The sequence below is a fragment of the Salmo salar genome, chromosome ssa18, assembly GCF_905237065.1.
Source record: "Salmo salar chromosome ssa18, Ssal_v3.1, whole genome shotgun sequence".
Lineage (NCBI taxonomy): Eukaryota > Metazoa > Chordata > Actinopteri > Salmoniformes > Salmonidae > Salmo > Salmo salar.
The window spans coordinates 64,499,208-64,512,302 of NC_059459.1; the positions used below are offsets into that span (position 1 = coordinate 64,499,208).

At 40.7% G+C, this 13,095-nt stretch overlaps 1 protein-coding gene across 1 annotated transcript in view; it reads right to left on the reverse strand.

Annotated features, from left to right (window-relative positions):
* The window catches only part of LOC123728738 (dedicator of cytokinesis protein 11-like), a 137,592-nt gene that overhangs the window by 58,106 nt on the left and 66,391 nt on the right, over positions 1 to 13,095 (reverse strand). Inside the window, 3 exon segments of the mRNA XM_045701398.1 lie at positions 142 to 279; positions 806 to 921; positions 7,279 to 7,418. Of these exon segments, the coding sequence (XP_045557354.1) occupies positions 142 to 279; positions 806 to 921; positions 7,279 to 7,418 (394 nt within the window).

The following is a 13,095-nucleotide window of genomic DNA, read 5'->3' on the forward strand; positions in this document are numbered from 1 at the left end:
AACACTGTGATAAAGTATTAATAATCCATAATAAATATGACCGCACTTTGATAAATAATGCCCTCGTGGATATTAAACTCTAAATTAATGAGTAATTTTGTTCCTATTTTTCCAACGCAAAATTATATTTCTTAGTCCCACCTTGTTAATGAAAGACCTGAGGGAGGCAAAGACGTGTTTGAGGGCAGCCTCTGATTGGCCAACCTTCAGGAAGTTGAGATAAACATCAAACACTTTCCTCATCAGGGGGTTGTGGCCATCACTGTCCAGCAGCTGGTTCTGAGGACAATCAGTCACATACCTGATCAGTTAACCAATGCAGAAATCCATATATTTTTCAATTACAAACCATTTTTTAAATCAATGTGTTAAAACCCAATTGACCAAACAATTATTGAAGTTCCAATTGAGTAGTGGTGTAAAGGAGTTATGTAAAAATAATTGAAAGTACTACTTAAGAAGTTCTTTGGGGGAATCTGTACTTTAATCTTTATATTTTTGACAACTTTTACTACACTACATTACTAAGGAAAATAATATACTTTTTACCCCATACATTTTCCCTGACACTCAAAAGTACTTGTTACATTTCGAATGCTTAGCAGGACAGGACAATTAGTAGTTTTCTATGATGGTATTTTTTACTTTAATTGGGTACTTTTTCCACCACTGCAATTGAGACAGTGAAACAAACTGGTTAATTCCTTTAATTCTGTGTCTTCATACAACATTGAACTAGTCCATCACTAGGGCATGGAACAGGGAAAAACGTAGCTAGACCCATAGTAAAAGGTCTAGTACTAACCTTGAAGCACTGAATGAAGAGTGATAGGATGTCCAGTACGCTGAGACAGGCCTCTGTAGCGATACTACCCTCTAACAGAGCCTGGTGATGGACCTCTGCCTCTGACGGACCAGCCCCTGGACCACACACACCAGGCAGTAGAGAGAGAGAGTCAGAGGACATATACGGACCATGTACCACAGTGGAATATTGTGATGGCTCAGTATTGATATGGGGACAGTGGATTGTATTTCATCAGAGTAGCACCTACATGGCTATGGTTACTGTACACAGGGAGCCCAATTCTGACTTTTTTCCACAAAATTGTTTATCATTTTACTACACCTACAGAAAGTATTTACAACACTTGACTTTTTCCACATTTTGTTGTGTTACAGCCTGAATTTAAAATAGATCAAATTTAGATTGTGTCACTGATTTAGAAACAATACCCCTATAACGTCAAAGTGTAATTATGTATTTAATTTAATTTTGAATTTTTTTTACAAATTAATAAAACATGTAAGTCAAATGTCTTGAGTCAATAAGTATTCAACCCCTTTGCCATGACAAGCCTAAATAACTTAATGAGTAAAAATGTACTTAACAAGTCAGATAATACGTTTTATGGAGTGTTTAACATGATTTTTGAATGACTGCCCTGTCTCTATACCCCACACAATTATCTGAAAGGTCCAGTAGTCGAGAAGGGAATTTCAAGCATAGATTCAACGACAAAGTCCAATGCCTTGCAAAGAAGGGCACCTATTGGTCGATGGGTAAAAATACGCTCTGTTGGGTTGATGATTATACTTTATAGCTGATGGTTTTCATTCTCTCAAGTTTTTTTCTCCGTCATACAGTAGGCTAACCTATAACTGTCACTTATCAAGTGAGTTATATTGATGTCCTATTTGCACACCACTAAGTTAACTATGTAATGAACAAGACTACTATTAATAACATTATTCTGACCCTCTTAAATCTCGTTCAGGACGTGCCTGGTGCAGTTCTACTATGTTGGAAAGAGGAACATTATATCAAAGTTTATTTGTCACGTGCGCCGAATACAACAGGTGTACAGTCGTGGTCAAAAGTTTTGAGAATGACACAAAAATCAATTTTCAAAGTCTGCTGCCTCAGTTTGTATGATGGCAATTTGCATATACTCCAGAATGTTATGAAGAGTGATCAGATGAATTGCAATTAATTGCAAAGTCCCTCTTTGCCATGCAAATGAACAGAATCCACAAAAAACATTTCCACTGCATTTCAGCCCTGCCACAAAAGGACCAGCTGACATCATGTCAGTGATTCTCTCGTTAACACAGGTGTGAGTGTTGACGAGGACAAGGCTGGAGATCACGCTGTCATGCTGATTGAGTTCGTATAACAGACTGGAAGCTTCAAAAGGAGGGTGGTGCTTAGAATCATTGTTCTTCCTCTGTCAACCATGGTTACCTGCAAGGAAACACGTGCCGTCATCATTGTTTTGCACAAAAAGGGCTTCACAGGCAAGGATATTGCTGCCAGTAAGATTGCACCTAAATCAACTATTTATCGGATCATCAAGAACTTCAAGGAGAGTGGTTCAATTGTTGTGAAGAAGGCTTCAGGGTGCCCAAGAAAGTCCAGCAAGCGCCAGGACCGTCTCCTAAAGTCGATTCAGCTGCGGGATCGGGGCAACACCAGTACAGAGCTTGCTCAGGAATGGCAGCAGACAGATGTGAGTGCATCTGCACGCACAGCGAGGCGAAGATTTTTGGAGGATGGCTTGGTGTCAAGAGGGGCAGCAAGAAGCCACTTCTCTCCAGGAAAAACATCAGGGACAGACTGATTTTCTGCAAAAGGTACAGGGATTGTACTGCTGAGGACTGGGGTAAAGTCATTTTCTCTGATGAATCCCCTTTCCGATTGTTTGCGGCATCCGGAAAAAAGCTTGTCCGGAGAAGACAAGGTGAGCACTACCATCAGTCCTGTGTCATGCCAACAGTAAAGCATCCTGAGACCATTCATGTGTGGGGTTGCTTCTCAGCCAAGGGAGTGTGCTCACTCACAATTTTGCCAAAGAACACAGAATGGTACCAATACATCCTCCGAGAGCAACTTCTCCCAACCATCCAGGAACAGTTTGTTGACTAACAATGCCTTTTCCAGCATGATGGAGCACCTTGCCATAAGGCAAAAGTGATAACTAAGTGGCTCGGGGAACAAAACATCGATATTTTGGGTCCATGGCCAGGAAACTCCCCAGACCTTAATCCCATTGAGAACTTGCGGTCAATCCTCAAGAGGCGGGTGGACAAACAAAAACCCACAAATTCTGACAAACTCCAAGCATTGATTATGCAAGAATGGGCTGCCATCAGTCAGGATGTGGCCCAGAAGTTAATTGACAGCATGCCAGGGTGGATTACAGAGGTCTTGAAAAAGAAGGGTCAACACTGCAAATATTGACTCTTTGCATCAACTTCAAGTAATTGTCAATAAAAGCCTTTGACACTTATGAAATGCTTGTAATTATACTTCAGTATTCCATAGTAGCATCTGACAAAAATATCTAAAGACACTGAAGCAGCAAACTTTGTGGAAATTAATATTTGTGTCATTCTCAAAACTTTTGGCCACGACTGTAGACCTTACAGGGAGAGGTAAGATGATGTTGGGATTCTGTACTGCACTAATAGGTAGGGCTATTTATTCTGTCCTGAACAGGTACATGTGTCTCTGTGTATTTGTAGGAATCAGCATGCTTGGATGTCCAAGCTAAGGTTCCACGTCCCCCACCCATCTTGAGACTTGGTTGTCTAAGCTAGTTATTCCTTTTTCTTTTTTGCTCCTTGCTAATAAATGTCATTGTGATTTTTTATGCTATACTTGACTTGAGTGACGTGATCTTCCTGTCCAGTCTTGCGCCCCGTTGGGCTCGTGCGTGTTGTCTCAGGGTAGTAAATTGATGGTCTGTTGATATCCCTCTAGTGGTGTGGATTGTGCTTCGTCAAAGTGGGTGGAGTTATATCCTGCCTGTCGGACAGGGCCACAGTGTCCCCTGACCCACTGTCTCAGCATCCAGTATCTATGCTGCAATAGTTTATGTGCAGGGGAGCTAAGGTCAGTCTGTCTTATCTGGTGTCCTGTGTGAACTTAAGTATGCTCCCTCTAATTCTTCCATCTCTTTCGCTCGCTCTCTCTGAGGACCTGAGACCATGGCCAATGGTGATTTAAAACAGATACAGAGTTTAATGGCTGTGATAGGAGAAAACTGAGGATGAGGCAAACACCAATGTAGTTACTCCACAATAATAACCTAAATGACAAAGTGAAAAGTTGGATGCCTGTACATGGAAAAATTTTACAAAACATGCATCCTGTTTGCAATAACGCACTAAAGTAATACTGCAAAAAAATGTGGCAAAGCAATTCACTTTTTGTCCTGAAAACAAAGCATTAGTGATATGTTTGGGGCAACTACAATACATCACTGAGTACAACACATTTTCAAGCATGGTGGTGGCTGCACCATGTTATGTTATGCTTGTCATCGGCAAGGACTAGGGAGTTTTCAGGAAAAAAACAAAGTAAGCACATGCAAAGTCCTAGAGGAAAACCTGGTTCAGGTTGCTATCCAACAGACGCTGGGAGACAAATTCACCTTTCAGCAGGACAATAGCCTAAAACTCAAGGCCAAATATGCATTGGAGTTACTTACCAAGACGACATTGAATGTTCCTTAATGGCCAAGTTACAGTTCGACTTAAAATCGACTTAAATCTATGGCAAAACTTGAAAATGGCTGTCGAGCAATTATCAACAATCAACTTGATAGAGCATGAATAATTTTTAAAAGGATAAATGGGAAAATATTGTATAATCCAGGTTTGCAAAGCTTTTATAGACTTACCCAGAAAGACTCACAGCTGTAATCACTGCCAAAGTTGTTTAACATGTATTTACCCAAGGGGTTGAATTCTTATCTAATCAAAATATACTTAATATTTTTTTGTTATTTTTCATCTATTTTGAGAGAGTATTTTGTGTAGATCGTTGACAGAAAAATGACAATTAAATCCATTTTCATCATGCAACTAAACATGGTAAAAGTCAAGGGGTGTGAATAGTTTGACACAGTACCCCATAAAGACAAAGCAAACAGTTTGTTTTAAAACATTTTGCAAATCTATTCTAAATAAAAAACTGAAACATCAAATTTGCAAATGTATTCAGACCCTTTACTGAGTACTTTGTTGAAACACCTTTGGCAGCAATTACAGCCTCAAGTCTTCTTGGGTATGACGCTACAAGCTTGGCACACCTGTATTTGGGGAGTTTCTCCCATTGTTCTCTGCAGATCTTCTCAAGCTCTGTCAGGGTGGATGGGGAGCGTCACTGCACAGCTATTTTCAGGTCTCTCCAGAGATGTTCGATCGGTTCAAGTTCGGGCTCTGGCTGGGCCACTCAAGTACATTCAGAGACTGGTCTTGAAGCCACTCCTGCGTTGTCTTGGCTGTGTGCTTAGGTTCATAGTCCTGTTGGAAGGTGAACCTTCGCCGCAGTCTGAGGTCCTGAGTGCTCTGGAGCAGGTTTTCATCAAGGAACTCTCTGTACTTTGCTCAGGTCATCTTTCCCTCGATCCTGACTAGTTTCCCAGTCCCTTCCTCTGAAAAACATCCCCACAGCATGATACTGCCAGACATGACACTTGGTATTCAGGCCAAAGAGTTCAATCTTGGTTTCATCAGACCAGAGAATATTGTTTCTCATGGTCTGAGAGTCCTTTAAGTGCCTTTTGGCAAAGTCCAAGCGGGCTGTCATGTCCCTTTTACTGAGGAGTAGCTTCCGTATGGCCACTCTACCACATAGGCCTGATTGGTGGAGTGCTGCAGACATGGTTGTCCATCTGTACGGTTCTCCCATCTCCACAGAGGACCTCTGGAGCTCTGACAGAGTGACCATCGGGTTCTTGGTCACTGCCCTTCTCCCTGATTGTTCAGTTTGGCCAAGCGGCCAGCTCTAGGAAGAGTCTTGGTGGTTCCAAACGTCTTCCATTTAAGAATGATGGAGGCCACTGTGTTCTTGGGTACCTTCAATGCTGCAGGATCTTATTGGTACCCTTCCCCAGGTCTGTGCCTTCGACACAATCCTGTCTCAGAGCTCCACGGACAATTCCTTCGACCTCATGGCATGGTTTTTGCTCTGACATGCAATGTCAACTGTGGGACCGTATATAGACAGGTGTGTACCTTTCCAAATCATGTCCAATCAATTTAATTTACGACAGGTGGACTCCAATCAAGTTGTATAAACATCAAGGATGATCAATGGAAACAGAAAGCACCAGAGCTCAATTTCAAGTCTCATAGCAAAGGGTCTGAATATTTAAGCAAATAAGGTATTTCTGTTTTTTATTTGGAATACATTTGAAAACATTTGTAAAAACCTGTTTTCCCTTTGTCATTATGGGGGATTGTGTGTAGATTGAGGAGGATTTTTATTTATTTATTTAATCCATTCTAGAATAAGGCTGTAACGTAACAAAATGAGGAAAAAGTTAAAGGGTGTGAATACTTTCCGAATGCACTGTATTCAAGGTATAACAGTATATGTGTGACAGAGGGAAGTGGGAAGGGATAGCAACATGTTCATATACAGTTAAAGTCGGAAGTTTACATACACTTAGGTTGAACTCATTAAAACTTGTTTTTCAACCACTCCACAAATTTCTTGTTAACAAACTAGTTTTGGCAAGTCAGTTTATGACATCTACTTTGTGAATGACACAAGTTTTCCAACAATTGTTTACAGACAGATTATTTCACTTATAATTCACTGAATCACAATTCCAGTGGGTCAGAAGTTTACATACACTAAGTTGACTGTGCCTTTAAACAGCTTGGAAAATTCCAGAAAATTGTGTCATGGCTTTAAAAGCTTCTGATAGCTTCTGATAAATGATGTCAGTCAGAAGCTTAAGTCAATTGGAGGTGTACCTGTGGATGTACTTCAAGGCCTACCTTCAGTGCCTCTTTGCTTGCCATCATGGGAAAATCAAAAGACATTAGCCAAGACCTCAGAAACAAACTGTAGACCTCCACAAGTCTGGTTCATCCTTCGGAGTAATTTCCAAACGCCTGAAGGTACCACGTTCATCTGTACAAATAATAGTACGCAAGTATAAACACCATGGGACCACACAGCCGTCATACCGCTCAGGAAGGAGACGCGTTCTGTCTCCTAGAGATGAACGTACTTTGATGCAAAAAGTGCGAATTAATCCCAGAACAACAGCAAAGGACCTTGTGAAGATGCTGGAGGAAACAGGTACAAAAGTATCTATATCCACAGTAAAACGAATCCTATATCGACATAACCTGAAAGGCCGCTCAGCAAGGAAGAAGCCATTGCTCCAAAACCGCCATAAAAAAAGAGAATTTTTACCAGGAAAAAACTGAGTTTAAATGTATTTGGCTAAAGTAAACTTCCGACTTCAACTGTACCTTTGTTGAGTGTGAGAGCGGTCTCTGTGGAGCTAAACTGCTGCAGTTTGACCTGCATGAGGCCGGCTCTGCAGCGCATCACAGGCATGGTCTGGTTCTTCCTGTCTGACGAGAACAGCTTGGATACCCAGGCATCCTGACTCAGACAGACAGACAGACAGACAGACAGACAGACAGACAGACAGACAGACAGACAGACACACAGATATAAGATGGGTGATATAATCCATTGACAGGGGACACTCAGGTGTCTGGACTCCCACTAACAAACATACAAAAATTACCCATAGAGTACACTAAACACGGGGAGTCCATGACACATTTAATGGACGAGCAGGAAATCAAAACTCGATGTGAGAATGCTGTTCATTCACTAGAGCTCAGCGTTCAACACCATTGCCCCTTCCAAGCTCGTCACTAAGCTTAAGACACTGTGACTGATCACCTCCCTCTGCAAGTGACACCAGGTGGTACAGTTTCTACCTCTAACTCCAGTATCCCTGAACATTGTAAATATGGTATTGGAACTGACCCTGTACTGCATATACAGTGCCATCAGAAAGTATTCCCCTTGACTTTTTCAAATTGTGATGTGTTACAAAGTGGGATTAAAATGCATTTAAATGTATTTTTCTTCCACTTTTAAATGACAAACATTTGTACAACCAAATAACATTTTAAAACATTAATATAGTGATTAGATAAGTATTCAACCCCATGAGTCAATACATGTTAGAATCACCTTTGGCAGTGATTACAGCTGTGAGTCTTTATGGGTACGTTTCTAAGAGCTTTCCACCCCTGGATTGTGCAACATTTGCTCATTATTATTTTCAAAATTCTTCAAGCTCTGTCAAATTGGCTGTTGATCATTGCTAGATAGCCATTTAAGTCTTGCCATAGATTTTCAAGCAGATTTAAGTCAAAAAAATGTAACTCGGCCACTTCTGGAACTTTCAGTGTCTTCTGGGTAAGCAACCAGTGTAGATTTGGCCGTGTGTTTGGCCCTGTAGGTTATTGTCCTGCTGAAAGGCAAATTAAATTAATCTTCCAGTGTCTGGTGGAAAGCAGACTGAACCAGGTTTTGCTCTAGCATTATGTCTGTGCTTAGCTCCATTCCATTTCTTTTTTATCTTGAAAAACTCCCGTCCTTAACAATTACAAGCATACCCATAACATGATGCAGCTACCACTATGCTTGAAAATATGGAGAGTGGTACTAGGTAATGTGTTGTAATAAGATTTGCCCCAAACATAAGACTTTGTATTCAGGACAAACAGTTCATTGCTTTGCCACATTATTTGCGGTATCACTTCAGTGACTTGATGCAAACAGAATGCATGTTTTTAATATTTTTATTCTGTACAGGCTTCCGTCTTTCCACTCTGTCAGTTAGGTTAGTTTTGTGGAGTAATTACAATGTTGTTGATCCATGCTCAGCTTTCTCATATCACAGCCATTCAACTTTATCTGTTTCAATGTCACCATTGGCCTCATGGTGAAATGCCTGTGCGGTTTCCTTCCTCTCTGTCAAATGAAATTAGTGAGCAATTTGAACATTTTAACAACTTCTAAAAGTTGCTGCGACTCCACTGGTGAAGCAGTCATAATTAAATCGCATTTTATTTGTCACATGCCCCGAATACGAATGCTTACTTACAAGCCCTTAACCAACAATGCAGTTAAGAAAATATTTACTAAATCAAGTAAAACATTTTCAAGTAACACAATAAATTAACAATAACGAGGCTATATACAGGGTGTACCAGTACAGAGTCAATGTGCGGGGGTACAGGTGGGTCAAGGTAATTTGTACATATAGGTAAGGGTAAAGTTACTATGCATAGATAATAAACAGCGAGTAGTAGCAGTGTAAAAACAAAGGGGGGGGGGTGTATCAACGCGAATAGTCCGGGTGGCCATTTGATTAATTGTTCAGCAGTCATAGGTTGGGGTAGAAGCTGTTAATAACCTATTGGGGCTACAGGTTAGCAATGAACCCCGAGCCGGGATTGCTAACAAGGCTGGAAATTCAAAACATCAAAAATCTAATAATTTCAATTTCTCAAACAATCAACTATTTTACACAATTTAAATGATAAACATCTCCTTAATCTAACCACATTGTTCGATTTTCAAAGAGGCTTTACGGCAAAAGCATAAAGTTAGATTATGTTAGGACAGTACATAGCCACAAAAGTACAAACATCCATTTTCAATTCAAGGTCAGGCGTCACCAAAAGCAGAAACCAGCTTGAATTATGCACTAACTTTTGTCAATCTCCATCAGATGACACTCCTAGGACATTATTTTATACAATACATGCATTTTTTGTTCCATCAAGTTCATATTTATATCCAAAAAGAGCATTTTACAGTAGCGTGAAATTCAGATTTTTTTCTTCTCTGAAATGCTTCCGGTGAACATAACAAAATTACTATTCGAAAACATTGGTAAATTATAATATTGTCATTCAAAGAATAATATATTATCATCTCGTAATTGCTACCGAATGGCCAGATCTCAAAATAACTTTACTGGGAAATCACATTTTGCAATAAACGGGGTGCTATGCTAAGAACAACAGGCTATGCTATACAGTTAGCATCATCTAAAATCGATAATAACATTGTAAATACCCCCTTACCTTTGATTATCTCCATCAGAAGGCAGGATCCCAGGTCCGGAAGGCATTCCAGGTCCGGAACAAATGTGGTTTCTTTTGACAAAGTTCATAATTTATGTCCAAATAACACCAAGTACTTAGCGTTCATTATGCTCCCACAAAACGTGGTTGGGGGCTGGTAAAATCACGCCGAAAAGCTAAAAAAACCTAGTAAATAATCTATTTATGTTCGTTCAAACATGTCAAATGTTGTTTAGCATTAATCTTTTGGTCCATTTTTAACGTTAAACATCAGTAATATTTTCACACAACCTATCCTATGTCTAGATAAAAAATGATGACAAACTCACGTTTCTCAGATTTATGCGCAGGCGCAAAAAAATGAAGTGATGACATGTCAACTTCCTTGGATTCTAATTTGCTCTCTGTTTATCATAGACGCTTCAAACAACTTTATAAAGATCGTTGACATCTAGTGGAAGCCGTAGGAGTTGCGAAATGAATCCTTTCTCACTATGGTATCTATAAAACAATGACACTACATAGTACAGTCACAAAATTCAATTTTTTTTGGATCTATTTTTCACAGGTTTTTGCCTGCAATATGAGTTTTGTTATACTTACAGACACCATTCAAACTGTTTTAGAAAATTCAGAGTGTTTTCTATCCGAATGTGTTAATAATATGCATATCCTAGCTTCTGAGTTGGTGTAGGAGGCAGTTAAAAATGGGCACATATTTTTTTCAAAATGTCTCAATACTGCCCCCGAGCCCCAACAGGTTTAAGGAACCTTTTGGAACTTGAATTGGTGCTCCAGTACCGCTTTCCATGTGGTAGCAGACAGCACAGTCTATGACATGGGTGAATGGAGTCTTTGACAATGTTTTGGGCCTTCCTCTGACACCGCCTAGTATATAGGTCCTGGATGGCAGAACGCTTTTCCCCAGTGATGTAATGGGCCATATGCACTAACATCTGTGGTGCTTTACCATCAGATGCCGACCAGTTGCATTACCAGGCGGTGATGGAACTGGTCAGGATGCTCTCGATGGTGCAGCTGTAGAACGTCTTGAGGATCTGGGGACCCATGCTATATCTTTTCAGTCTCTTGAGGAGGAAAAGCCGTTATCGTGCCCTCTTCACGACTGTCTTGGTGTGTTTGGACCATGATAGCTTGTTGGGGATGTGGACACCAAGGAACTTGAAACTCACGACCGCTCCACTACAGCCCTGTCGATTTGAATGGAGGCATGTTAGGCCCTCCTTTTCTTGTAGTCCACAGGGGAGATATAAGACTCCAGCTTCAGTGATTTTTGCAATTCGTTCCAGTCATTGCTAGCAGGTGGGTGGGTGTTGCTATGGTGACCAGTGAGCTGAGATAAGGCGGAGACTAGCATAGACTTATAGATGGCCTGGAGCCAGTGGGTTTGGCGACGAATATGTAGTGAGGGCCAGCCAACGAGAGCATACAGGTCGCAGTGGTGGGTAGTATATGGGGCTTTGGTGACAAAACGGATGGCACTGTGATAGACTACATCCAATTTGCTGAGTAGAGTGTTGGAGGCTATTTTGTAAATGACATCGCCGAAGGATCGGTAGGATAGTCAGTTTTACGAGGGTATGTTTGGCAGCATGAATGAAGGAGGCTTTGTTGCAAAATAGAAAGCCGATTCTAGATTTAATTTTGGATTGGAGATGCTTAATGTGAGTCTGGAAGGAAAGTTTACAGTCTAACCAGACACTTAGGTATTTGTAGTTGTCCACATATTCTAGGTCAGAACCGTCCAAAGTAGTGATGCTAGTGGGCGGGAGGGTGTGGGCAGCAATCGGTTGAAGAGCATGCACTTAGTTTTACTTGCATTTAAAAGCAGTTGGAGGCCTCGGAAGGAGTGTTGTATGGCATTGAAGCTCGTTTGGAGGTTTGTTAGCTTATGGCCTTAGACTGGACTCAACGAGCTGTATAAGTGCCAGCATCGGTTTGTGGTGGTAAATAGACGGCCATGAAAAATATAGATGAAAACTCTCTTGGTAGATAATGTAGACATCGCGTACCAGCTGTTATTGACAAATAGACACACACCATCACCCTCAACTTACCGGACGTAGCTGTTCTGTCCTGTCGAATCACAGAAAACCCTGCCAACTGTATATTATCTGTGTCGTCGATCAGCCATGACTCGGTGAAACGTAAGATATTACAGTTAATGTCCCATTGGTAAGATTGTCTCAAACGGACCTCATCCAGTTTCTTCCAGTGATTGCACGTTGGCCAATATAACAAATGGTAGAGGCGGGCTACCCACTCGCCAACGAATTCTCACAAGGAACCCGGATATGTGTCCCCTGTATCTCCGTCTTTTCTACATGCGAATGACGAGATTGAGTTTGGAAGCACAGCTGTATCTTTGTAGTGACTGGGTGTATTGACCCAACATCCAAAGAGTAATTAATAACTTCACCATGCTCAAAGGGATATTCAATGTCTGCTTTTTTTAATCTACCAATAGGTGACCATCTTTGTTAAGAATTGGAAAACCTCCCTGCTCTGTGGTTGAATCTGTGTTTGAAATTCACTGCTTGACTGAGGGACCTAACAGATTACATTTAAGTCATTTAGCAGACGCTCTTATCCAGAGCGACTTACAAATTGGTGCATTGACCTTATGATATCCAGTGGAACAACCACTTTACAATAGTGCATCTAAATCTTTTAAGGGGGGGGGGGGGTTAGAAGGATTACTTTATCCTATCCTAGGTATTCCTTAAAGAGGTGGGGTTTCAGGTGTCTCCGGAAGGTGGTGATTGACTCCGCTGTCCTGGCGTCGTGAGGGAGCTTGTTCCACCATTGGGGTGCCAGAGCAGCGAACAGTTTTGACTGTTGTATGTGTGGGGTACAGAGATGAGGTAGTCATTCAAAAATCATGTTAAACACTATTGCACACAGAATGAGTCCATGCAACTTATTATGTGACTTGTTAAGCACATTTGTATTCCTGAACTTACTTAGGCTTGACATAACAAAGGGATTGAATACTTGAATTAAGACATTTAAGCTTTTCATTAATTAATTATTTTGTTGCAATTTTGAAAAACATAATTACACTTCGACATTATGGGGTATTGTGTGTAAGCCAGTGGAGAAAAAAAAATCTACATTTTCTCCATTTTAAATTCAGGCTGTAACAGA